Raw genomic sequence first — 27,780 nt, forward strand, 5'->3', positions numbered from 1 at the left:
GTGCTGGTGAAAGAAAGGGGAGATTAGTATGGAGAGGGGAAGAGGAGCAGGTAGGGACAGTGGGAACTGTAGAAGGGTCAGGGTACCAAGGATGGGAAAATGGAGCCAGTGGGGGGGAAGGAGGATGGATGAAGAAGAAATGCGGTGATAGCCACTCTCAGTATGTAACATGTCCCTGCCTCCTCTACACACACACACACTAAAGTACAATCACCAATACTTGTATAAGTTTTTTTTGGAAGAATAGCAAGTATTTTTATTTTATAAACACAAAAAGGCACAAATACAATGCATGATTCAAGCAATGCTAGAAAACACCATATTGGTATAAGGCAAAAACAGTTTGCCAGCTGAAGTGATGCACCAAGAGACACTTTCAGTCAGGCTGGGTTCCTAACATCCCAGCAGTTTATCTGCTTTACCTCAAAGAGTCCTGCATTCAGTTAAAACAAAACAAAAAAACAACCCTGCTCAACAGCATAAAAATTCTTACAGCACTTGCAAATTTAGCAGCAGGCAGCATCGCAGGGAAAGGATGGAAACACATTAAAAAGGAGAAACAAGACAGGGAAGGGTGGGGGCAATACTATTAAACAGATCATTGTGCTCCATAGCTCTGTTCAGCAAAGACTCCATTATGAAACTAATCAGAACTGGGAATATTTAGAGAAAGCAAAACTAAACAGTTAATCCATGAAGATTTAACTGTACTGCACAGATTCCTCTTCACCAAGGATTCTCGTCTTCATTTAGGGCCTGCTCCAAAGACCACCGAAGTCAGTGTGAGTCTCTACGTGATTTCAGTGGGCTTTGGATCAAGCCCCACTTGCATCCACTGCCACTCTAACACTGCAGGGCTTTATGATACAGAAAATTATAATCCGACTCCAGGCTCTCTCAGAAACCATGTCCTTATGGGACACAAAACTCAGCCATTTCTCACACTTGACACACAGTGTAACCCCAAGAACTCACTCTCACCTGATGGAAGTTTGGGTCACACCTCACCAGAAGGCCAGGGAGAGGTTTTAATGTAGATTTGTTTACTTAGGGGGTTACACTAAACATATTATCTTTTCCGATTAGAACTTTCCTACTTCCTTTCCACTTCTGCTGAACTTCGAGCACAACCTGTCTGTATTTGAAAATCCCCACCGCAGGCAGGATAAGCTGATTCTCCAGCACCATCCTGGGACATCATCCATCCCCTCAATTTACACAGAACAACAAGAAGTTGTTCTTTATTATTGCAGAAGTTTTCTGTTGATCAAATCACAATCTGTTTTCCTCTCCAAAAATCAGTGGGTCGACGATCTGTTGCTTTGGATTAATATGTAGGCTACAGTGTCTTAGCATTTGACTCTATGCATTTTGGATGAGTTACTGTTACTCTAAGTTTTTCTTTAGCAACATGGCTTTCACTGGCAAAGAGTTGTTGGCTACACTCTAGAGTCAAGTGTCTTAGCAAAGGGGGAGTCCCATTTATATCATCTCTGCATGCTGCTGACTCACTTAATTTCTCTTTCAAGAAACAGTCAACTATTGTCCAAATGGATACTTCAGCTTTGCTGTTGTATGCAAACTCTTCCATTCTGAAAAGAGGCACTGATGCAGCATGGTACTTCAGAGACAGTGCCCAGAATTCACTCAGTAAATCGTATTACATTATCAGTGTAAGATTACTTGACGATCAGTTTCAGAATAATTTTTCAACGGGAAGAAGTCTATTTCTACAGCCTTTTGGTACCGATGATATATGTTCATATATTGTGTGTATATAAGTCAGGTAACAATCTTTGTATTATAACAAACTAGTGTGGGCTCCATGAATCTTTTGCAGTGTGCGTGTTTCCATTGGTCTCCATTTTATCCCCATCAGAACTGTTGTCTTCCTGAGCATTTAGATTTCGCCACTTTCCCCAAACACCCTCTTTGGCTCGGACATGAAGGGTACCTTTATTGTATGCAAGAGGAGAACAAAATATTAGATTCAGAGGCATCAGTCCTGCTTTGACATCAGTGAATTTTGCAGCTCTTGTTTGGTGGTTCCCAACATTTTGCTGGAATCCCACTGGGGAAACACTAATGGCTGGGTGTGTTCCTCTGTTCTGGCCCCCTTGCAACACACTTTAAAACAACACTGTCTTTCCGCTCTGTCCATTCAATCTTTCATCTGATCTTTGTCCATCCCCCCATCTCCTCCGTCTCTTTTGTCTTGCTTCTTCCTTTGTGTACTTTTCTCTCTTTTTTTTTTTAAATTCTTATCTGGCAACAGTCTCTCCTCTCCCTAGTCCACAAAAAGGGGTCTGTACCTAAACCTCTGTAGACATGAGCTGCTTCCAGCATTGGCTACAGCAGGGACCAGTGCATGAGCAGGAACAGAATGCAGTTAACTTTCTAGGGCCAAGCAACTTTCCCTGCCTCCAGTTATTTCTCTCTGCAGCCTGCCCCCTCAACAAGTCTTAAGGTTCCCCAAAGGGTCCCACGTCCCAGTACTCTAGTCATTTAACACTATCAATGCTATCTCTGAAACATATGCAGGAGCTACTGGTAGCTGAGGGGAAACAGGGTGTTAACACGGATATGGGGCTGCTGTAGAAAGCTCCTAGACTTGAACAATCCTCCTGATAGCCATGTCATAATTAAGGCTGGCAACAGACTGCAAAGAGCCATACAAAACTCTTGCTTGCAGCTAGCAGAAGACTGACTTCCCCTCAAGGTCCCGTTGTTTAAAGCCCTGCTTACAATGGCATACAGACCCTTAATGTAGGCACACCCTAGTCCTGTTATTACATGGGCATCTACTTAAAGTCCTCTTAACAATGACCTGTTTAAAAAGAAAGATCACTTACCTCTACAATAACTGAAGTTCCTCGAGATGTATGGTCCTTATTTGTATTCTATTGTGGTGCACATGTGCTCCGTGCAACTGAGACTGGAAAAGTCTTACTAGTAGCGTCCGCACCTGTGCCCTGTACCTCTTCATGCTCCAATCCAAAGGCATTAGGGGAGGTGTGGACTGAATGCTTCTCCAATACCTTTTGAGAGTGGTTTGTGGTAGAGAAAGGATCTGACGCAGGAGAGGAGCAGGGTGGGTAGTGGAATACACAGAGGAACCACATCTCAAAGAACTCAGGTCATTTACCTTACTGTTCTTTCTTCAAGTGATGGTCCCTATGCGTATTCCACTGTGGGTGACTCCCAAGCAGTATTCACCAAGGAGGAGGGTGAGAGAACCTGTATTGCACCATTGACATTAGGACCACTGTACCGAAGAACTCATCTGCAGAAGAGGCTTGCTCCAGTGCATAATGTCTAGTAAAGGTCTGCACAGAGCCTGATGTCACTACAGTTTTCCAGGAGGGAAAAACCCTGAAGAGATGGCCCTGAAGCAGTCTGGGCTCTGGTCAAGTGAGCCCTCACTCTGCTATGATCTTGCAGGGATGACGACTTGTCAAAGGCAAACAACCAGAAATCAATTTGGAAAGACTCAGAGAGGAGACCGCTTCTCCTTTCAGCTGCTCAGCAAAGGAAACAAAGAGTCTCAGAGATTTCTGGGAGGGTTCAGTCCTTTGTAGGTAGGAAGCTATGGCTTGAGGGACGTCCATAGAGTGGAACTTCCTGTCCTTCCTGATGACGTGGGGTTTTGGGGAGAAGACCAAAAGGTGTATGACCTGGTTAATGTGGAATTCAGAGGGAACCTCTGGAATGAACTTGGGGTGTAACCTCAAAACTACCTTACTCTAGGGAGCACTGCATAAGGAGTCTGCCACAAAGGCCCTGAGCTCACCCACTCTTCTGGCAGAGGTGATTGCAGTCAGGAAGGCTACCTTCATAGACAGGTGAAGAAGGGGGCAAGGGGCCAATGGTACAAACAGAGGATTCATGAGTGTTGACAAAGCCAAGCTGAGGTTCCAAGACGATGTTGGTTTCAGTACTGGAGGAAAAGTTCTGGCAAGGCCTTTCAGGAATCTTAGTTATAGGTTGGGTGAAGACCGAGTAGCTGTCAATCAGGGACTGGAATGTGTTAATTGCTGCCAAATGCAGACACTGGGAACAGAGATAGCCCCAGCTTCTTCAGGGAAAGAGGGTAGTCTAAGAGAGTAGAGATGTCCAAATCCTCTGGGGTTATGTGACGAAGTTGGTACCAGACAGAAAATCTCTTTCATTTAGGCCCACAACACTGTCTCGTAGGGAGTTTTCTGCTATTACGGAGTACAGATTGTACTTCCTTGGAGCACAATTCCTCTAAGCTCATCATCCTTCCCAATACCAGGCTGTTAGACAGAAGAATGCTGGGTTGGGATAGTTGATTCTGCCTCTGTTCTGTGTTAGAAGGTTTGGAAACGGATGGATATGCATGCACGGGAACACTGACATCTGACGGACGCTGGTGAACCAGAACTGCCTCAGCCAGTAGGATGCCATGAGACTCCCCAACACACTGTCCTTCTTGATTTTCTTTAGGACTCAGGGCAAAAGGGTGGCGGGGTAGGAAGGCATTCATCAGCGGCTCCAACCACTGAACCAGGAAAGAATCCTCTGGAATCGTGACCACAACCTGCTTGGGAACACTAGGTTGGGCATTTCTTGTTGTCCTTGGACACGAAGAGATCCCACAATGGGAACCCCCACTGGAAGATGTTTTGTACCACCAAGTTACGTAGTTCCCACTTGTGGTCCTGCAGAAGCTTGTGAGTGGAATCCTGGGCTTCCTCCAGAAGAATCTGAAGACACTCTGGAATTCACACCTTGAAATTGCTTGTAGTTGTTGGGTAGTGATGATGCGGCTGGTATCACCACCTCATGAGGGGATGAGGAAGAGAGTGCTGCACGGGGGTCGAACTGTTCTGTGTGCTTGGGCTGATCTTCCTCACAGTACTCATGACGGGGCTGAGGATACGTACTCCCTTTGCAGTGATCCTTGTGTAGACACCTGCAGAGATCCCTTTAAGTCAGGCGGCGTGCAGTAGGGATCCCAGGAACCCCAACGTCCAGGGGATGGGATCATAATGATAAGGAGGTGGTGACAAAGGGGAGGGTACCAGGAGAATCTGGAGCCCCTATCTTGGCAAACATTTACTCCTGGGGGAATTCTGTGCCACTGCAGGGGTGCATAATTAATGAGCCACGTATATTTTAAATTTTTTTGCGCAGAAAAAAGCTTCTGCTTAAAAGTCGCTGCAGTTCCATCTTTTGCCCACCAGAGGGTGCGGTGGCAATAGAACACAGCAGCAGCTCCCAGACAGCTAGGGAAGAGAAAGAGCTTGCCTTCTTTGCAGTGCCTGCCAGGTCAGGAGACAGGGACTATGGACAGACAGACAGCATGGGGTGCTGGGGGGAGGAGGTGTCAGACAGGGGCTCATAAAAGGGCTAGTGGGGGAGGACAGACTGGGGCAGGGGCTGAATGGGAGTGGAGGCACAGGGCCACATGGTGATCAGGATGGGGGTGCAGAGCTACATAGGGATAGGGAGGTGGCTGGGTGGGGGCACAGACACACTGGGACAGGGGGAAGGGGTATAGAGCCATATAGGGACAGGGCATGGCTGGGTGCGGGCACAGAGACACATGGGGATGGGGGAGGGAGAAGAGTGGGTGTCTGAGTGGAGGTGCAAGGACACATGTGGATGGGGGGGGGGTTGTGTCTGAGTGGGGTTGGAGGGACACACGTGCCTGACTGAATGGGAGAGGCTAGGGGTCAGCCAGGGTCTACATGGGGGAAAACTCTCTAGCAGTCCCTCCCCATCCCCCCAAAAAACTTGTTCCATACTTTTCCCACCCATACCCAACAACCCTCCAAGTTCATACCCAGGCTTCTTCCCAGCAAATATTCCCCATTCCCTCAGCTTCTCTATTACTCCTCACTCCCCCCAGACTTTGCACTGCTTCTGGGGGGTGCAGGAAATATGGTTCTGTATTGTAGTTTAAATGAATTATTACTCAGAGTTCTGTATTAACATGCATAGAAAGGAATCTATTTGTCAAAAAACATTTTCTGAATCTTTTTTTGTTGTCTGTATTGTTACAGACACACTTGTTGACAGGTATTTTGAAATAAATGACCAAAATAATTGAAACTGGTATGATTATATAGTGTTATTTTGACAAATAAAATATGCAGAATTTGAAAATATTGTGCACAGAATTTTTAGGCACAGAATTCCCCCAGGAATAAACACTGCTTCTTGGAGCAGGCTGAGGGACACTGACTCGGTCTCTATCTCACCAGAAGAATAGGATTCTTCAGACTCCACGGATGAAGCCATTGACAGTACTGGCAAATGGTGCCTCAAAGGTGTGGGTGTCTCCTTATAGATCACTGGTTCCACAAGTATCAGCAACTCTGTGTTGGAATAAAAGCCAGATCCTCCAGGACAGTGAACCCAGGTCTAGCAGCAGGCGAGCAGGAGGGATTGCTACCTCCCAGTGGAGCTGACAGTAGTGATTTAAGTTGGGTGATAGATGATGGAACCACCGAGTCTCTTTTGCTGCTGTGGTGCAGTACTGACAGTGCAGCTGGTGCTCATTCTCTCCTGTTTCTCGTATTGGGGCTGGTCCTGCCCCTTCCACAGCTAGCTGTTTAGGGCTGCTCTTGGCCCTCTGTATTGACAGATCAGCCCCCCGGTCCCAGTGAGCTCCTAACTTACCAATACTGGGACGTGATTTGGAAGGTGGAGGGGAAGTGATTCTCTTTTTAGAGGCCTTAGGAGGGGACCTTTCCTGTTTCTTATGGGGTGTTTTATCTTACCCTCCCCTCCTGTCTCTTGTTAGAGTTCCCAGGCTTGGTATCTGATGATCCAGAGCTGGAGAGCGTCAGCCTGAAAGGGCATTACTAGGGAACTGCTGATGATACACGAGGGTGTGTGTGCTTGCGTGTGACACAGAGAGAGAGGGACAGAGAGAGGGACGACGTGGGATTGGACTGGGCCTTCATTGACTGCTCCATTAGGTATCTTTGAAGCCAAAATTCATGGGATTGCCATGTTCAAGGTGGAAGTGAACGGCAAACATTGCACTTGGAGAGAATGTGGGATTCTCCAAGGCAATATAAAGCTGGAGGTAGGTCATGCAGGATTTAAAGCCTGGGATCTTAGGCATCCTAAGAACCCTAAACGTTAGGGGGGAGAGACATGGGGGGGGAACCCAGACCCCAAAACACTAAATTAACTACTAAAATACTAGAACTAGCTATTTAAGACAAACTATTTACACACACCCCAAAAAATTTTTTTAGTAGGAATGCTAGCAAAGCTGCAGACACTGAGGAGTTCTGTCCCAGACCGTAAGCCGTAGAAAGGAATTTGAGAGGTGGTCAATCCACGCCTCTTCTTATGCCCTCGATTCGGAGCCCAAGGACGCACAGGGTGCAGGCACAAACCAATGGACGCTGCTAGTAAGAATTTTCCAGTCTCAGGTACATGGAGCGCATGCACACATAGGGACCATCACTCGAAGAACCACACACTTTTCCGTACACCTACACCGTACACATTCAGAAACAGAGTGGGGTCCTCTGAAATGGATCACTGAGAAGGCAGTAAGCCAGTTAAGATTCAGACCACAGCCACCCTAATCAATATGGAAGCAAAGCTCACAGAGCTGACATGTCCAGCATAGTTTGCCTTGATCAGAGCAGACATGCTGAGATAGGTATGCTCCACAGGCTGCATTTCTTGACTGTAGGCTGCAAAGGTGGTGAAGTTCCTGGTTGGGCACATTTTGGGTGTCCCTTGCCTAGCAAGGACACAGTAACCATTAACAGTTGCCTTTGCTTACCTGCTTCACTTGGAATGGTAAACAGCTCTCTTTCATCCTTCACAGTTACCTGAGGAAATAAACCAAGAGTTAAAGTTCAGTATACACCCAACTATACGAGCTCCCATGTCTCTCACCCTTCTCTTTACCAGCAACCACAGAAGTGGTTCATTTTTAATTAGCTGCTCAACTATGGCCTGTCAGACTCCAGTAAATCAGAGAGAGCTGGGACCTAAGTTAGCAAGGAAAGAGAAAGCCCTCAAGGTGGTGGTATAAAGTAGAAGGGATGCCCAGGGCTGTGACAAGGAAACGAAGCTCTCACATGGGAAGGCGTAATGAGCATCACCAATAAAGATACATGGAACTACGTTCCTAGTGAAGGATGAAATCCTCCAGACAAAAGTCAGCGTTCATAGTACTGCACAAGGTTCCAGTTGCATAACTCCCACGAAAGCCACAGCCCAGCAGATGGGACTCTCATTGCCTCCCCACGACAGCTGTCACACTTCTAGCAGGCTGCTTACATGAGAGCTGGGTGGTGCCTCAGACACAGATGTTCCTGGAACGGAGGTTGTATTCCAGTCGTAAAATGCAGGTGCACACTCTCTGCTTGTGTTCTGTGGGTGACTTGCCATGGACTTTCTGGCTGAGACCACCAGTCTGCCAGGAACGTGTTGGCTGAATTCGAGAAAATAAAAATATCAAGGAGGAGTATTTAAACAGCAGAAGGCTGAAAGAGACTAAAATAGAGGTCACGTCACCGCTAATTCAATACCCACTGGAAACATAGGCCTTGTCTACACTACACAGTTTTGCTGGCAAAACAGTGGAGGTGTACATACTACAATGCTACTTTTGGCGGCAAAAACTCTCTTGTTTTGCCGACAAAATAAAACCACCTTGACGAGAGGCGTAGAGATTTTTGCGGCAAAGTTAGAGTGATGAAGTGTGAGTGTAGACACCACATTCACCTTGCCTCCAGGAAGTATCCCACAATGCCCACCGTGACCAGTCTGCTCACTATTTTGAACTCCGCAGCCCTGCATCCAGCTACACAGGCACGTCCGTTCCCCCCGCCCCCCCAAAGCTCCAGGAACTGTGGAAATTCCTCAGCGTGCAGAACTCACATAGATACTGCCCACTTGAGCACTACAGCAGCAAACACACTCCTGCCTAGACTACAGGGGAGGGGTAGATCATCTTGGTCTGTGGGAGAACTCAGAGAGAATCTCAAAATCATTAATGTGGAATCCTGCTCTCCTCCGCACTAGGAACACAGCGGCAGGCAGGGCTGGCGGCTGCTGGAGGATGCCCATGGAAGGATGGGATTGAGAAACCTGCATCACGCGACGCTGTACCTGCCCCAGGAAGCATTGCAAACCCTTCCCAAAGCGCCCTGCGGCCAGATGCACAGAGGGGTAGCTACCACAGTGCACTGCTCTCTGTCTCAACGCAAGAGCTGCTAGTGTGGCTGTGCTCTGCCAACACAAGGAACAGAGTGTTGACACGCAACAGCAGTTTAATGAAAGCAGTGGTATGTGTCAGCATAACTTGCAACGACAAAACTCTGTAGTATAGACAAGGCCTCAGAAGAAGGACAAAGGTGCAGAGATACCATGGTGACGGGCCAGAGAAAACCCTCAGAGAGAAAGCAATGAGCCTGAATAGCCCATTATATTTATTCTGGACAAGAAATTTAATTTAGATTGTTTCACGTCCAGAAAGAGACCTTAACTGGAAGAGGCTCTTCATTTACAAAGAGGCTGGAGAGACATGGTGCTGTAATATTCAGGGCCAAAGCAGTGTAATTAATACCAATTCACAGGATCTTGTATAAAAGAGGACTTGTCAAAGAAACTTCTTTTTTTTTATTTTTGTCTTTTTACTTTTTAATGTCTTCTGCATATTCCCATCTGCAGGGATTTAACCAGCAGTACTAAGAACGTGGATTCTAGTTGAATAGAGGTTGGACAATTGCCCTCCCAAAGCAAGCATCCTCCGCAGATGCCGAGTCGATGGTATTCCTGAGTAAGTCTGTGTACTCAATTCCCAGTAGCAGTCCCGTGAAGGCAGGGCACTAATACAGCCTTTGTCCTATTGGAATAAGCCCCAATCTTCTCAGGAAAAAATGGTTACTCACCTTCTCGTAACTGTTGTTCTTCTAGATGTGCTGTTCATGTCCACTCCAATCAGGTGTGTGCGCGCTGTGCGCACAACACCCAGAAAATTTTTCCCTTAGCAGTATCCAGAGGGTCGGCCTGGACGCCCCTGGGAGTCGCGCCTTCATAGCGCCCAATATAGGGCCCTGCCAACCCAATCCCCCTTCAGTTCCTTCCTGCCGGCTACTTCGACAGCGGGGTAGGTGGGTGGGTATTGGAATGGACATGAACACCACATCTCGAAGAACAGTTCTACCTCCATGAGCCAAGGTGTATTGAGAGTGCCTATTGGGAGGTAGGTGGTAAAGCTGAGGTTTCCACATGGAATGACTATAGGAAACTACACTTTAATGGGCAGAGGAAAAGTGGGGGGCTGGATTGGATGAGCAACCGGTAATGAGTGTTTTCCAGCTCTGAAGCCTATAAATCTGAAAATATCTAATTTTAATTGTATTTACATTTTGTCACCAAGTCTCTCTTCGAAACTTGGACTTTGCAGGACACATTTCAATCTTGAGCTGAAATTTTTGTGGACTTTTGAGCTCGTAAAAAAGTGATTTTCTGACAGGGCCTGCTAAGTATTTAAACTGTATTTAAGCTGAGACAGGGGGTCATGTACGATAGCGTGCTGCAATACCTGCTGTCGCTGTTGAGACCTTTCACTGAAAGTACAGCTACCTGAGCAGGGAAGCCCCGAGGTCACCATGCAGTTACCTCAGTAGATGGAACCCAGCAGGTTCCACTTCTGGGCTTTGTTCTATGGTTTTGCCTTTGTGCTTCTTCTCCAACTGTGACTGGATCTCTCCTCCTCCTCTCTTTCTGCCATATGGATAACACTTCACGCCAGGGAGCAGGGGCTGCTGTGCGATGGTGAAGACGGTTGGTTGATCTGATGGCAAACTGGAAGGTGGGACCTCAAGAGTCTTTTCTTCGTCATCATATTTTAAGTCCTAGGGAAGAGGGAAAAAAATTAAATACCTGCTAAACTGAACATGCTAAAATGCAGCCTGCAGCAACCTTAACTTCTGCATTCTTAACCATGTATCTCGAATGCTTTCTTAACCTATTTTGTAGGGAATTTCCTTGGGTTCTTTCTTTGGTTTAAAAAAGAATATGGATCCCCCCCTCCCCCAGAATTCAGTGAAAACACAGCAAGAGTTCCAGGAGCACTGAACAAGATGAACAATAGCTGAGCCCGTAACAGCTTACAATTCAAAAGTATGCAGCTTATACCACCTGCATACGCATGCACAGCACGGCCGCCTTTTGCTGTACACTTTATAAAAAACCAATGAGATGATGAATGCAGAAGTCTACTCAAAAACAGCACATATATTTCAAAGGCTCATAAGTCAGTTAAATTACAAAGCTTTTGCTTAAAGACGCTCCAAAAATAATTCACCTTCAGATAGAGATTAACAACCCTAGATAATTTCAGCTCAAGAGGTCAGAATTCCTGAAAGATGAGTGACTAAACACCATGAAAGAATATTTTATCTCCATCATCACAAGATACAAATCAAATGAGAATTGCTGCAGGTGGGCTATCATCCAACATCTGGCAGGGGCAGAGATCCATGATCAAACCATGGATGTTAGAGTGGTTACATTCAAGAGTCTCCCAGAAGCGAAGCCTCGCAGCAGCACAGGGCAGAAAGCTTGCTGTGGTGACTTGCTAAACTAAAGGTACAAATACAGTATCGGAGTTTGTAGTTAAGTCATGCGTGTCTGTCTGATTAGGAAGTAGGTCTGATAGATAAATACAAAGAACCACCACCCAAAAAACCAAAAATCATTGCAAGACAGTGAGAATTCACTATGTCACTAGAACTAGATTCTATTTGAGGTTGAGAATCTGTTCAAGAGTAGATGATCTATTAACATGTAGGGCAAGGCCCCAGCCTTTCAGGACAACTCTTCAGGACTGGCTGGCACTCATCTGTGGAGCTCAAGTATCTGATAATACCAGCTTTCCCAGCAAACAGCCTCCAATTCATTCTCTCTTTGGAAACAAGCTTGTTTTCTGATAGTCACCCTGAAATTCCCACCTCTAGACTGCAGAACTCATGATGGCTCACTTTGACAGTGTAATACACCCCCAGCGATTCCAGTTTCTCTCTTCCCTGCTGCAGATTTAGTTCCCGGAACCAAGGTATGCCCCCATGTCTTGCCGAAATGAATTCTATCAAGCTATGGAAAGATGATGGGTCCTGGAGCTTGTCCAGGATAATGAGAGCCTCCTGGTTACCTAGGTATAAAGACAGTACAATTAAACTACATTACATAGCACAACATAAACTAATCTCAGAAGCGTGAAGGAGCTTTTTCTATCACTCCCCCCACTTCCTACTGGCTGTTGTTTCTAGGAATCCAATATGTTCGGCGGAAGTCTCAGAATGTTTATATGGTTTATGTAGCACAGCAATACCAGATCTATGGAATAACTCAAATTAGCATAGATACTGCTCCATACAGAAGACACAGCAGGAGAACTTCAAAGAAACTCCTGCTGGCTCCACACATGATTATGATAATGACAGATGGAAAAAGCTCATGTGGGTGTATGTGTGGTTTCCCCCTCCACCACTTAGGACAGGGAAGACAAGGCACACCTACCATTGCAAAACACATTAGCCCATTGTAGTGGTTCAGACTTTAAATTACAGTACAGTAACTCCTCATTTAACGTTGTCCCGGTTAACATTGTTACGTTGCTGATCAATTAGGGAACAAGCTCATTTAAAGTTGCGCAATGCTCCCTTACAGTCGTTTGGCAGCCGCCTGCTTTGTCCACTGCTTGCAGGATTCTCTGGAACAGGAGCCCCTCCTTGTAGGGATTAGAACCAGCACCCTCCGCCCGCGCGCCCACCCCCACCATCACCTCCCCATAAGATATGTGGCTTGGTAGCTGCCCAGCAGCTGTTCAGCTGTCCCACCCCCACTGCCGTGCTGCTCCTGCCCTGCCCTCTGCCTTGGAGTTGCTCCCAGGAGCTTCGACCTTGCTGGAGGAGGCGGGGGAGAGGGGTGCTGGTATCAGGCTGTCCCCCTGCTCCTGCCCCGTCCCACACGCCGTACCACAAAGTGGAGGAGGAGGGACAGGGCTAGGGGACAGAACGGAGGGAGCTTGCTGGAAGCTGTTGCTTCCTGTCTGATCTGCTTAAAAGGGGTCTGCTTAAGTACTTGAAGTGGGGTCAGCATACTCAAAGGGGCAATGCACATCTCTCTCTCTCTCATGCACGTACCCCCCCGCACTTTGGAAAGTCAGCACCTGTGCATGTGCTGTCTGGAGGAGCGAGTGGTGCACTCCAGCTGGATAGCATGGGCTCATCATCATGTTCAGTATTTGCAGGAAAGAGTTTGCAGCTACTGCCCTGCATCTATTGTGTTTCCTCCCTTCTGTCTCAGTCCATGCTGCCCTGTGGAGTGTGAGGCTACATTAACAACAGCATATTAACTCTTGAGAGTTCAGCAGAGTCCTAGTTAATCATTTGGCAGTAAGGCATTCCCTGGAAATATCCCACCCTCTGACTCCACCACCGCAACCCAGCTTCACATTCATTGTTGTGTACACTATTAAACTGTTTGTTTAAAACGTATACTGTATATGTATATAATGTCTTGTCTGGTGAAAAAAAGTTTCCCTGGAACCTAACCCCCCCCCCATTTACATTAATTCTTACGGGGAAATCGGGATTCGCTTAGCATCGTTTCGCATAAAGTCGCATTTTTCAGGAACAGAACTACAACGTTAAGTGAGGAGTTACTGTATATGGTACATGTGTCTGGTGGAGATATGGAAAACAAAAGCCTTGTACAAACAAAAAGCCCTTCAATAGTTCACAGGTTTATCTAGGTTGTTTTTCAAGACATCACCACCACCCGGGAGACATTCCCATTTCCACTCACTTGGGTTGGATGCCTGGATTCCCAATCTGGAATAAATGTTCTTGGCAAACTCAGGAGAGAGATGAAGGATCAAATAATATAGGTGGAAGCAACATTCACAAAGATACACGCTGCTGAACGGAAGAGTCACGGTGGTATTATCTTTGGAGGAAGAAAGACGAGCATTTAAAAGTATGCTCACATTTATGCTCCTATGACAGCAAAACCATATTCAGAACATATCTCTGAACATAATATGGTACCACAGCCAAAGGATGGTGCTGTCGCTGTTCTATTAGTTTAAATTTATATTATGTGCTTTGTCCAGGTGGAAAGAAAATATCCTCATATCAAAAACCTACTTAAGCCTCCCACATAAGAGATTAATTATCTGAATATTCTAAAATGAAAACTAATTTTACAGTGTACAAAGAAAAAACCCTCAATGGAGAATGGCAGTGGATATTAAGCACTGTAATGACTAACTCCTCGAAGCCAGTGACCAGGAGCTTTCTAGGAGCATCAATGCAATCTGCCGGGCTGGGAACTCCTGGTTACTAAGATTCACCTATGGGGTATCCCCGGGGTGCTCCAAGCCCTAAGATGGTGTGTAGGAAAAAGAGTGGCATGAAGTTCTAGTCTCTCTCTCTCTTCTGGGAGTTCAGATGGAGAAGTAACAGGAATGTATCCAGCTGTGCCAGAAAGGTGTGAATGGATTCGGTGAGACCAACAATTCTAAAAGTCAATCATTCTGATCAATTCATACTGCCCAGGGAATGTCCCCATACCAGAGGGACCTTGATTCTGTGTGCTGAGTCCCAATGCTTCATAGCCAAGGCAGAAGCACTGGTCAAAAGTTTCTTTCTTGGGAGTTTTAAATACCAACTTCAAGGGATTGAAGAAAATCCTTCTATTCTGCAGTTTATAAATGGGGGGTGGGGTGGAAAAAGTAGGGCGTGCACAAAGATAAAAATGACATCGGTTACTCACCTGTCATAGTGATGGTGACTTCTTGCACAGATATCTTAAAAATACAAGAGACAGATTTGTTAGGTGATAACTCACTGATTTCCAAATAGAACAGTGAGAAAAGACATTTAAAAACAAGGTTGTGGCTGTTTTTCATTTTACAGTATTGACTCCTGAATGGAACTCTACGATACGTTCACAGAGAAGCCCTGAAATGGAGGATAGGCTTTGCTTTCTCCTGAAGATCACTTTTTGAATTTATTTTGCTAAAAGCCTCTAGGAGTTAATAAAATACACTGCAATTGAGAAATGGATAATACAATTTGCAGTTAAAATATTTCATTTAGAAACCGTTAAGGATGTAAATATATGATACAATTTTATTAGATTTAAAAAAACTCTCATGTTTCAATTTCCAGATTTTCATAGTTAAGATCCCCCAAACAACTTTATCACTAATTCCATAATTCCACCAACCATTTATATACCCATGGTTTACTCAGCAATATAGATACAGGAGATGCAAATGGTAACCATTCATTGTATGGTTTCTGTGTACTTTCAGGCCAGAATTTCATGATGAAGACCTTGAACTCTATCTGGAAGTGCATAAGGAAGGTAATTCAGAGTATAACGTTTACTACATACTTTGGAGGGTAGGTGGAGTAGACCGCCCTGTCTAGTTGGCAGTAGCTGTTGATCCGGGAGTGTATTAAGGCTCATTGGTAGAAATAAAGAGAATTATAAAACACCTACATGAATGAGGACAGGCCAAGCCAGCACACCTTCTGTAAAAGAAGCTTACACCTCTCTATTAAAATTCTTTATGCATGTCAACAAAATAGTGGATAAAGGGGAATCTGGCAACATGTCGTCTCTGGACATTGCAAATACTTTTGGAAAGTCTCTCATCAGAGGCTATTCTGCAATTGTGTATGACATTGCACCTTCCTCTGAAGCACTTGGTAGTGGTCAGTGTCAGGGCTGGTCTACACTAAAGCTGTAAGCCAATCTAGGTTATGTTACTTCAGTTACGTAACTGAATTTGATGTAACTTAGGTCGACTTACAGAGGTGTCTACACCGCGCTGTGTCGATGGGAAACACTCTCCCGCCGACTTACCTTCTGCCTCTCGGGGAGATGGAGTACAGACTCGATGGGAGAGTGCTCTGCCATCAACTTAGCAGGTCTTCACCAGACCTGCTAAATTGACACCACTGTATCGATAGTAGCAGTGCCTATTTAGCCATAAGTATAGACAAGACCTCAGAGGCAGAAGACTGTACTAAAGGGACCTCTAGTTTGGTCTGGAATGGCAATTAATAGGTCTCTAAAATGTTCAAGCCAAGTGTTGCAACTGGCAAACTTTATATAGTTGCATCCGAAGAAGTGGGCTGTAGCCCACGAAAGCTTATGCTCAAATACATTTGTTAGTCTCTAAGGTGCCACAAGTACTCCTATTCTTTTTATAAAAAGCATTGAAGGAAGCCACAGCGATTCCAAGTCTGCGGTAGATAAAACCCAATCTAAAAGCCAGCCAGCAGCATTTCAGAAGTACTCAAAGGCAATAACTTTCACTGAGGACCAATGAATGAATAAAATGGGGGGGGGGTAGGGGCGGGCGGGCTGGGTTCCTAGGGTCTTAAAAATAAAAGTTAGACTTCAAGAAGATAAGTTATTTTCCAACTTCTCACATCTCCAATGAATCTCAAATATAAGGGGAAAAAACCCTGTGTCAGGATGCTCCACACAAGAAGTTTCTGCTAGAAAGGATTTATTTTGAACAAGTTAGGGCTCGGCAAAAGACCAAAATCAAACTTCCCTGGGAAATCTAGTTAAAACCTGAACTACTGAAAGGAGAAACAGCTTTACAATGTGTTCAAACCTGCCCAATGGTAGAGAGTGGTCACAGAAAGAATGAACATATCCAGTGAGGATAAATTTCAAGAAGAGAAAAAGGGAGAATCTCTCTCATCTAATATTGGAGCAGAAAAAGGAAATCCTTCCTGTTAGCATGGAATCCACAGGTATACTATATTATGCCAGTGAATCTTTTGAGACAGAGAAATAGGATGTACCACATATTCTGAGTGTATAGCACTTAGAACAACAAGTCTCAAAGTTTCACATCACTTTGGCAGAAGTATTTCTGTCGGTTTCTCTTGTGCCTTCTCTCTTGGACACCCAAATCTGCTCCTACTTAACATCCCTCCCAACCCAAGGGAAGAGGTGCTTTTAAATTCAGTACCTGAATGGGATTAATGTGAGAAAGTGACACGGTCCCAATGCGGATGATATTGCACTTTCCCAAGAAGTTTGGGGGATCCAAGCCTTCCTGCAGCTCCCTCTTTAACGGCAGCTCCTTCCCAGGAGAAGCAGGCACAGAACAGCTTTCTGTCTTGCTGAGGTTGGGAAGAACATAATCTATACGAGATATTTTACAAATCTTGCTGACTTTGGCACAGATGTTCACTAAATCTGGACAAAACATTAAAGGAACAAATGTTATTCCCTCCGCTGACCAGCAGTCCTAACGATTCAAACCTGCACCTGTTATAAACACAAGACACATTGAAGCCAGGCTTTCCACAGCAAGAAATGGGTAGCATGAACATGAACTGTACCGCTCCCAATAAGCTATGTAACTGGAACACTGCCAGGTAACAGATTTCGTGCAATGCTTTCCAGTAGATACACTGCACCTTGTATCTGTGTGAAGGCACACCTGGTGCGGCTGGCAGCCCATTCCCAGGAGAGTAGAGGTGCCACTGGTAATGTCTGCATAATTAAAAGGGCCAACCTTGTGCATCTTCCCCTTTCAGTTGGTGTATACACAATTATGCTTGTGTGTGCAAAGTCTGCCTCTGAGGACACACCGCTAGAAGGAGCAGGCACACAGCCCAAATCTGACAAAGGCAAAACTATTTTTTTAAGGATGGCAAAGTACAGTTCAGCTCTCATTTTAGTTCGAGAGCATTACAGTTCAAAACAAAGACAGCACAAATTCTATCAGCACACTCTGAAGTAGGAGATTACTGAATTAGCTTCAGCAATGCCTACTTGTTATAGCTCACATATGTAACCAGCCTCTAACTGCTCCACAAGAAGGTGCGAGTGCTGTGACGTTGTGTCTCTGTTTGCAGCATTTACAGCAACGAGAGGACGCCGACGTGTAAGCAAGAACCTCTTTACCTGGAATAATTCCATCATTTTTCTGGACAGGCTTCAGCATTGGTTCAAACTGCAGAGTCAAGGCTTTAGTCAGCTCCTGAACCAGGCACTCAAAACTACCACCGATGTAGATCTAAAACAAGACAAGGCTTCAAGGTTTCATGCTGCACACTAATTTTCTTCACCATGGATATTAATTCTCTTTTAGTCAGCAGGGCCCCTGTTGTTTAGTAGGCTGCTTCACCACTAGATCACTCTAAATCAGGCTAAATCAGGCTAAATCTCTTTGATAATCCCCGTATAAGGGAAACTTAGAGGGGAGAAGGCTCAGGTTGCAGTTTGATACGGAAACCCTGTGCGTTAAGGATCCAGGACACATGCCTCCCTCTCCCGTTTATCTACCCAGTCACTTGGTGAGCTCATGTTTTTATAGTCTTGTGGACCCACTTCCTCTCCCATTTGCAACCCGATGGACCCGCTCCCTTCCAGTTCTCAGTTACACAACATGCATAGCCTAGGCGGGCTCCTCTTCTTGTTTCCAACTACTTGTACAGGGCACCAGGGCTCTTTGCCACCAGCAGCCTAGAAACAGCTGGAAGCAAAGAGGAAGAATCGGCATAACGTGACCCCTGCAGCTCATGGACGGCAGTTTGAGGACTATTTTAGCGAGCAAACCACCAGTTAGTGAAACTACAAATACATTTTAAAATCTGACACGTTTAAAATCAGGTCCAAATTATACGTTTGCTAATGCAGAGGTACTCGACTTTGCTGAAGCACTACAGCAGCAATTTTATCATCTTTAATATAGACGTATGACCCCGGGACGACGAAAACCAGCATGCAATGCTCTGTCTGAGCTGTAGTAGATTTCCTGTATCTCTCGGCCTCTTCACTTCTTTTCAAAGCTCATTCGAAGATATATTTCATTTATTGTTTAATTCTAAGTACTGTTTTAACACTAAAGCATACTGAAATATACAGTAGGACCTCAGAGTTACGAACACCTGGGGAATAGAGGTTGTTTGTAACACTGAACAAAACGTTATGGTTGTTCTTTTAAAACTTTACAACTGAACAATGACTTAATACAGCTATGAAACTTTACTATGCAGAAGGAAAATGCTGCTTTCCCTTCTTTTTTTAGTAGTTTACATTTAACACAGTACTGTACTATATTTGCTCTTTTTTTTTGGTCTCTGCTGCTCTTGATTGTGTACTTCCGGTTCCAAACGAGGGGTGTGGTTGACTGGTCAGTTTGTAACTCTGAGGCTCTACTGTAACAGGCATGTATGACACTATGAAAAGTTGTTTGTAATAACAAATCTGATTACTAGTAGTCCATCAATAAGTCAGTTTACTGATTCAAACAACCTAAAAGCACGAGGAGTCAAGTGTGAAAGGAACTGGAGACAGCAATCAAGGTATGTAGCCCTACGGCAGTGGTCCCCAACCTTTCAGTGCAGCGCCGGACGACCAGGTGCCGAAATGCTGCCGAGGAGCGCAGTCGCCGGACAATGCCGCAGCATTTCGGCAGTGACGCTTCTTGACGTTGCTGCTTCTTGGCGGCATTTCAGCGGCTGGTTGTCCAGCGGCGGCGCTCCTCGGCAGCGGGGCGCTCCCTTGTCAGTAGGCTGGCGCACATAAATGCCATAGCACCTTCGGGCACCGCATTGGGGACCACTGCCCTATGATATTGTCCTCATATAGACTCACTTTAAGGAGGCATCCTGCACTAAGCTTGTCTATAGGTGTTTCACACAAAATTTTTCACAGACAGTAGAAAACTTTCCATCCAGTCACAGTTTCTTGCAAGTTATTCTCCCTTCTCCTCACTAAGCATGATTAATAGCAGCACTGGAATCGCACCAGGGCTAAAACCCCAGTAAATACTGCAACGAGAGTCAAACTAAACAGAACGGGAGGGGTCCACTTCTAATACAGGCTGCCATTCTTGCAACTTAACTACAAATGGAAAAGCTACAATGCTTCTTCCAAGTCATACAAAACAGCATGGTCCTGTGACCTGAGAGGCAGCAGTTAGATCACATTGTACAAGGCCAGCTACTTTCCAGAAGAGTGCTAATTCGGTTTCATCTCACCTGGAGCAGGTCAAGCTGGTGCCATAACTTATCAGTGACACGGTTAAACATGGTCTCTTTCTGACTGTGGACGTGCCTCTGCATAAGATCTTTCATTCTCTGGAAACAGCCAGGACCATTCAGTTGGCTACAAACTATAGGAGAGGGATGGTATTTAAATGTCAGCACATAATCTCACAAGTGTTGGTGCAGCCTTGTCCATGTGCTACTCAACCAATGGCCAGAATGGTAATCTGTCAGGAGGCCTGGTGCCACACAATGACTACTAAAATGGAAACTGCAATCTAATAGAGGTGTGGCCTACAGAGACGGCAGGTCCCAACCAGAGACGACCCAGGCCTGTTGATAGTGGAGGGGGTCAGAACCCTGAAACAGCTCAAGTCATGTCCTGCCTCCCCCCCCTCCCCCGCAGTGCCTCCCTCCCAGGAAGCAGTGCCCCTCCCTGCAGATCCCAGCTGTTCCTCCTGCCTCTCTCTGCCTGCTCAGCTGTCCTGCAGGGAGAAGGCCCGACCATACCATGTGATCAAGCAATCTGGAGGGGGCACATGACCCTACATGTCCCCCCCACACACACACGTATTGCCTCTGGTCCCAACATATGCTGCTTCATTTTGATCTAAGTGGCCATACTAAATTGCATGTTGGGATGGCACTGAAGGCACTAGACTGCCTTATCATTTGTGAAGCCCCAAGCTGTCATGAGGAGAGAAGTTCTCCCTCTCGGGAACAAGGGAAGCAAAGCTTGCATGAGAAACAGGGCTGTACACTGAAGATAAGGTGGGACACAATCTTCATTGTAGAACTCGGATGTATTTAGCTTGTAGACCACACAGACTGAACTACACAGCCAGGGGGAGCTTTGTGGTCATGAGCCTGAGCACATCCCTAGTACTTTTACAGCAAACCACAGCTGCATGTATACAGACGACATAACTGTCACTGTGGATTAAACTCCACATGTTCAGCACCAAACATACAAACCTCTGCTACCTGCATTACTGACCCTCTTTAGCTGTGATGACGCAGCACATTGCATGCTCTGCAGCGAGTCAGTAGGGGGAGTCATGAGCACAGAAAAAAAAGCCAGGGTTTTACATGTTGATCCCTCAAGTTCTTTTCACCAGGGAATGTGAGCAGCTCCAGACCTGACAGCAACATCAGCAGAATATGGTAGTGGAATGGTTGCTAGGCTGTCTGCTGGCACCCGTAAAACATTCCAAACATTTCAAAGCCCATACAGTCTCCACAATCCCTAGATTTCCAATTTCAAAACCGTGGGCATTTGACCTACCACTCTTCTGCCTTCATTATCACATGCTTCCAATTTTAAATTAGCCCAGACCTATGCAATCATACACACAGCAGCAAAGTATTACTTCATTCATGCCACCATAGGAAGGAATCACTGCAGAGTCTCTGAAGTCCTTTATAAAGTTCCCAGAGACTCATTTTGGTGTGGCCCCTAACACCCAGAGCATACAATTTGCTGCTTCATCACAGCTAAAGAGGGTCAGTAATGCAGGTGGCAAACAGAGGCAAGGGATACCATCCCTGCCCATCCTAGGTAATAGCCATTGATGGACCTATCCTCCATGAATGTATCTAGTTCTTTTTTGAACCCTCTTATAGTCTTGGCCTTCACAACATCCTCTGGCAAGGAGTTCCACGGGTTGACTGTATGTTGTGCGAAGAAATATTTCCTTTGGTTTGTTTTAAACCTGCTGCCTATTAATTTCATTTGGTGACCTCTAGTTCTTGTGTTATGAGTAAACAAGACTTCCTTATTTACTTTCTCCACACCAGTCATGATTTTATAGACCTTTATCTTATATGCCCTTAGTTGTCTCTGTTCCAAGCTGAAAAATCCCAGTCTTATTAATCTCTCCTCAGATGGAAGCTGTTCCAGACCCCTAATCATTTTTGTTGCCCTTTTCTGAACCTTTTCTAATTCCAATATATCTTTTTTGAGATAGGACGACCACATGTGCACGTAGTATTCAAGATGTGGGCGTACCATAAATTTATAGAGAGGCAATATGATATTTTCTGTCTTATTATCAATCCCTTTCTTAATGATTCCCAACACTGTTTGCTTTTTTTGACTGCCGCTGCACACTGAGTGGATGTTTTCAGTGTCAGATGGAGGCACGCACCACACCTGGGTGCTACTACATTGCTGTGACAGAGTTCAGCTCTAGCTCTGTGCAGTTCTGCAGCACTGCTGTGGAATTTCATTCTCCGCTCCTTCTCTCCCTTTTGAAGATGCTAAGTGATCTACAAATACACAACATTATTATTTGGCTGCTCAAGAATAAGAATTTAAAGTGATCTCTTTGCACTAGGGCCTTTGAAATTTAAGAAATAAAAGTGGGAAAAGTGGATTCAACAGGAGGAGGAGTGTAGTGACTCTACCACCATACAGATTTTCATACTACCAGCTTGGGAACCATTCTTTCCAGTACTAACTGGCAGAATTCACCATTGCACAGATGGTTAGTGTCACTGCTACAATTTGGTTCTCAATGTACAGGAAGCCAGACTTAGCCCAGCTGTAGGATTTTCCTACCTGCATATATTGGTTTCATGCTAGCCTGTATTTCTGGTGTCAGGACACGGGATATACCACGCTGCCTTTTATTGATGTACTCGGTCTGATCCAGGAGAAAGTTACACAACTGGGAAGTGGAGGAAGGAAAAATCAGTATGGTATGCTACAAAAAGTTCTCATTTCAAATAAAGTGGCTCCTTACCAAAACTTGCCCATTACTCAAGACAGTTACATTACTTGAGCATTTGCAGATTCCCTATAGTACAGGCCAAACTGCAAATCGTGAGGCATCCTCACCATATTTACCCAACACAAAACAGACAAGTTGTGAAGGGTATCCACCGCACGGACCCCCTTGCCAATCTTACCAAAGCCTGGACAGCTTCCATTTGATGCCTCTGAATGACGTTTACTGGCTCTGTGTTTCTGCCTTTTTCCTGGAGCTTGTTCTTGAGATCTCTGAAGAAGTATTTCAATTTATCTAAGATGGCTTTGCTGAACTGTTCGATGGACTCGCCCAATCTACAACTGGAAGGGGAGAAATGCATTCAAGGATTAATCCAGGTACCTAAGGGCATGAGTAACATGCTGCAATGCCAAAAGGGGCATTGGGGGCTTGCTCACCATGCACTTATACTGCTACTGAAGGAGATACAATGGTGGGTCAGACTGATGACCAAATGAAGTTATGTTCAGAGAAATTAGTTCTATGAAACATCTGCATTTTTTTCCACAGGGTCTAAAGTCCCACTACAAATGTGAGGTGTCCTTTTCAGGAACCCCTGCTGCATCGCATCAGTCTGCTTCTGTCCTGGGCTTTCCTAGTTCTGTAACAGCTTCCATCAGAGGATCTCAAAGCACTTTACACTTGTTAATAAAGCTGTGTATTAGTACCCATAAAAGATGGACCACTAATCTGATCCAGTATGGCCATTTATATTATAGATCTACTGTTAAAAAGTTTGGATCACATAGGCTACAAGTCATTGACTTCTTAATTTATAGGAAGAGATTTTAAATAAGTACTATTACTCCATATTAATAATATTCTCCAAACGATTAGTACATTTTATGTTCACTTAATAAGAGTTTCAGAATTTAACACCTTCATCCTTGTTAAGACTTGCATTACAATACAAGTTATAACTAGTATGTAGATACTATTTTAAAAATACAGACTTTGTACACTGTAATTGAATAGGTTTCTGCAAGAAGTGATGGGAGAATATGGCCCCAATTCTGCAACTGCACTTAAGAAAACTGGGCTCTGCACCAGCACTCTGGCATTTGGTTGCAAGACTGGGGACTGTGGGATATAATTTAATACAAAACTACAAAAAAGTACATAACTAATCCTTTCCCATTCAGGAAGCAATGCAAATTAGACACTAAATCAGCCATGGGGTGATCTCCACCTTTTGGGAGACAGGCAGTGAATTGGAAGGCTCAGCCCCTCAGGGGACGAAATCATGAAGTTTTGCCATTCCCTGTATCAAATGCTGAGATATAATTTCACCCATGGAATAAAGTGGCCTGAGGACATTAGAGAACAGAGGCCATGCATTTTGCACCAGCTCATCTCACAGTTTTTGGCAGACAGCTCAAAATTGTATTTGTTTTTATACCAGGGAGGTTTGCAAGCATCTTGTGTTAGTAAGAATGCCCTAATGTGCAGTGAAGAGGAGGGTACCTGAAGACTTCATTCCAGGTCACGGAGACTGCACTGGATATTGGCTCTGTGAGTTGCTCATTGAAATCAACAAACCCACATGCTACCGAGCTGTAGACGCCTTGACGAGCACACAGAGCTCGGTACGTAGCATAGGGGTATCCAATAACCTGTGAAGTGGAAAGCAAGGAGAGAGAGGGTCTGTCCCAGTATTTCAATGTACACAGGAGACAGCAGGTCAACGCTACGACACGAATATGTTCTTTGGTTGCTCACCGGTGAGAAATGCACCTTTGGGATAACCAGATCATAACTGTGCAAGGCACTGACCGTGTAGGATTTAGCTTCTGAGTGCGGTAAAGGAATACAAATAAAAAGAGCAACTCAAAAGATATATACTATGACAATTCCTTGCCCACTTACGGACTACTAGAAAGAAATAAGCAGGCTAAGTGCCAATACAGAATAGTTTACAGGGAGATGGTGTGAGATACACTAGAACAGTGAGCAGACTAACAGGTAGGAGTGCAGCACCCATACCATTTTATATTATTTGTATTCAGGTAGTGGTTAAGGGCTCCAATCACAGCTCCATTGTGGCAGGCACGGTACAAAAGCACTTAATACAAAATTCAGCAATCTAGATTACAAGTGAAACTAACAAATGTCTGTGTAGATTTACTAGTGTTCGTGCAACGTTTTTAAAATGCAAGATGCTATTTAACTGGGAGAGGTGAAGAAAACAGTGGCAGTAAATGAAACACATCTTAGCACAATTAGTCATTAACTGAGCTACAGCAGCTAACAATCTTTATTACCCACAAAACCTTACATGACTAAAGTCTACACCATCTACATAGAGAAATATACATTTTTGCTAACAGCCCTTGGAATTTTTTTCATTTCAGTGGAATGAGAGTGCCAGCGCTGCCCTTTCCTTCCACAGGTATTTACTAAGAACGGCCCTACTGGGTCAGAACAAAGGTCCATCTAGCCCAGTATCCACAGTGGTCAATGCCAGGTGCCCCAGAGGGAATGAACAGAACATGGAATCATCAAGTGATCCATCCCCTATCGCCAATTCCCAACTTCTGGCCAACAGACTAGGGACACCATTCCTGCCCATCCTGGCTAAAGCCAATGATGAACCTATCCTTCATGAATTTATCTAGTCCTTTTTTGAACCCTGTTATAGTCTTGACCTTCACAACATCCTCTGGCAAAGAGTTCCACAGGTTGACTGCACTGTGTGAAGAAATACTTCCTATGTTTATTTTAAACCTGCTGCTTATTAAAAACTTCTCTACGACCTTTTTTATTTTAAGTGCCGGCAACCTGGTTCCATTTTGGTTTAGGTGGAGCCCATCCACTCCGATGCATAGATTTTTTCCTTAAACTACCACCACCACCAACACCCCACCCCAGTTACATAGCATTTTTAGAGTGATGCCAAAAAACACTAGATAGTCCTCATCACAGCCCTCCAACATAGATCTGCATTAGCGTAATTTTATATGTGGCTTTGTACAGAACACAGTACATGGAGAGCACAGGGGTACTATAATGTAAGTGCAGTGAAAGGCAGCACCACGCTTGGGAGGCAGGCAGGTTGGCCAGGGGGTTGGCAGTGACCGCATAGGAGAGGGTTTGGCAAACAGAAGCACGTATCTTACAGGTAAACCCCAACTTCTGACTTTGTCTTCGCACAGCTCCTCTGCCCTTCTGGCTCCTTTCTTTAGATTGGCGAGAATGAGGACAGAAAAATAGTACTGGATATCATGGAGGCTGTCTTCCACTGCCTCCTGAAGGAGCACGGGTAGTCTCGACAGGCACTCCTGCACGATTTCTTGGACCTGGGCCCAGTGAGAATTGTCCTGAAAGGCAAACAAAGAAGATCCTAACAGGGCAACGTAAAAAGCTCTCAGTGCAACAGGTACATGAGGCCATCTACATCCCTGCTGAGCTCTGCCAGGTGCTTCAAAAGCATCCAGAGACCTGCACACAATGCAAGCAATCAACGTGGGCCTCCTGCTACATTGCTTCAGGTCACTGGATGTTGGCTAAGTCGCACTTAGAAGAATTAAAGAACATGACTTAGAGCTAACTTCGTACAGAACCCACAGCTCTGCTGGCCTACTAGATCTACATCCAGAGACACAAGTTGGATGCAGTAATCTCTTTTACTGGACCAACTTTTGTTGGTGAGCAAGACAAACTTCTTAACTACACAGAGCTCTTCTTCAGGTATCCGTGTAAGCTCAAAACCTTGTCTCTCTCACTAACAGAAGCTGGTCCAATAAAAGATATTACCGCACCCACCTTGTCTCTAATATCCTGGGACCGACGCAGCTAAAACACTGCATACAAACCTACATCCAGTAAGGCTTGGTCTACACTACCCCCCCCAATTCGAACTAAGGTACGCAACTTCAGCTACGTGAATAACGTAGCTGAAGTCGAAGTACCTTAGTTCGAACTTACCTTGGTCCACACGCGGCAGGCAGGCTCCCCCGTCGACTCCGCGGTACTCCTCTCGCCGAGCTGGAGTACCGCAGTCGACGGCAAGCACTTCCGGGTTCGACTTATCGCGTCCAGACTAGACGCGATAAGTCGAACCCAGAACTTCGATTTCCAGCCGTCGAACTAGCTGGTAAGTGTAGCCAAGGCCTAAGTCTCCACATCTCTCCAGTGGAAGATCCAGGTACCATAAAAGCATGCACACATCAGATATGTGGGCACCCTGCATTACATTCAAAGGCAGCACAACACAGGGCAGCAGCAGCAAGATGCCATAAGCCAAAGAGGTACAGCTACTTAGCCACCCACATCTTTCACAAAGAGGTACAACCTACAGAAACCATAGGTCTCAGCCAGAAGTGATTCATACTGAGCCAAGCATTCAGGCCACACCTCATATGCTAGGACCTGCAGTCTTCTGGCCATAACTCCATAGTAAGAACAATAAAGTGGCCACAGTCTGCACTTGAGAATTTTTGGAGCTGGATATGGCTCAGAGAATGCACTCTGGCATCCCCTGGTTTAGTGACACGATTAAATACCTTTGCTTTCCTCACACTGCTACAAAGTGGCCCTATGGGACCCATCTAAGAAGTACGCTTCACAGGCCAGTACTGGACCGAGAACAATGGCATACAGCAGTACCTCAGAGTTACCAAGTGACCAGTCAACACTTCATTCGGAATCGGAAGTACACAACCGGGCAGCAGCAGAGAACCCCCCGCCCTCCCTCCAAAAAAACAAGTACAGTACTGTGTTAAATTACTAAAAAAAATAAAGGAAAAGCAGAATTTTTCTTCTGCATGGTAAAGTTTCGAAGCGGTATTAAGTCAATGTTCGGTGGTATACTGTTTTGTTCAGAGTTACGAACATTTCAGCGTTACAAACAACCTCAATTCCCAAGGTGTTCATAATTCTGAGGTTCTACTGTAGTTACAATTTTTTCTCACGTATGAGTTTGTCTTTGGTTCAACCTAATGACTGCCCATTGTCTGCCATCATTG

General features: G+C 45.1%; 2 protein-coding genes across 2 annotated transcripts in view; one reads left to right on the forward strand and one right to left on the reverse strand.

The window, feature by feature from the left end:
- LOC117871849 (NFX1-type zinc finger-containing protein 1-like) overlaps positions 1–1,609 on the forward strand; it is a 44,342-nt gene extending 42,733 nt beyond the window's left edge. The window contains exon 7 of the mRNA XM_034759604.1: positions 1,530–1,609. Within this exon, the coding sequence (XP_034615495.1) occupies positions 1,530–1,609 (80 nt within the window). The remainder of the gene's footprint in view (positions 1–1,529) is intronic.
- Positions 218–26,298, reverse strand: LOC117873900. Its single transcript, XM_034763786.1, has 14 exons — positions 25,933–26,298; positions 24,281–24,429; positions 22,959–23,118; positions 22,609–22,717; positions 20,043–20,176; positions 17,962–18,073; positions 17,018–17,247; positions 14,791–14,824; positions 13,822–13,962; positions 11,994–12,163; positions 10,630–10,865; positions 8,281–8,434; positions 7,778–7,826; positions 218–1,954 (listed from the first exon to the last, which is right to left on the reverse strand). Exons 3-14 carry the CDS (start codon positions 22,977–22,979, stop codon positions 1,812–1,814), a joined length of 1,533 nt encoding a protein of 510 aa, XP_034619677.1. The 5' UTR covers positions 22,980–23,118; positions 24,281–24,429; positions 25,933–26,298; the 3' UTR covers positions 218–1,811.
- Positions 26,299–27,780: the final 1,482 nt, after the last annotated feature.

The sequence above is a fragment of the Trachemys scripta genome, chromosome 2 (genome assembly GCF_013100865.1).
Source record: "Trachemys scripta elegans isolate TJP31775 chromosome 2, CAS_Tse_1.0, whole genome shotgun sequence".
NCBI lineage: Eukaryota > Metazoa > Chordata > Testudines > Emydidae > Trachemys > Trachemys scripta.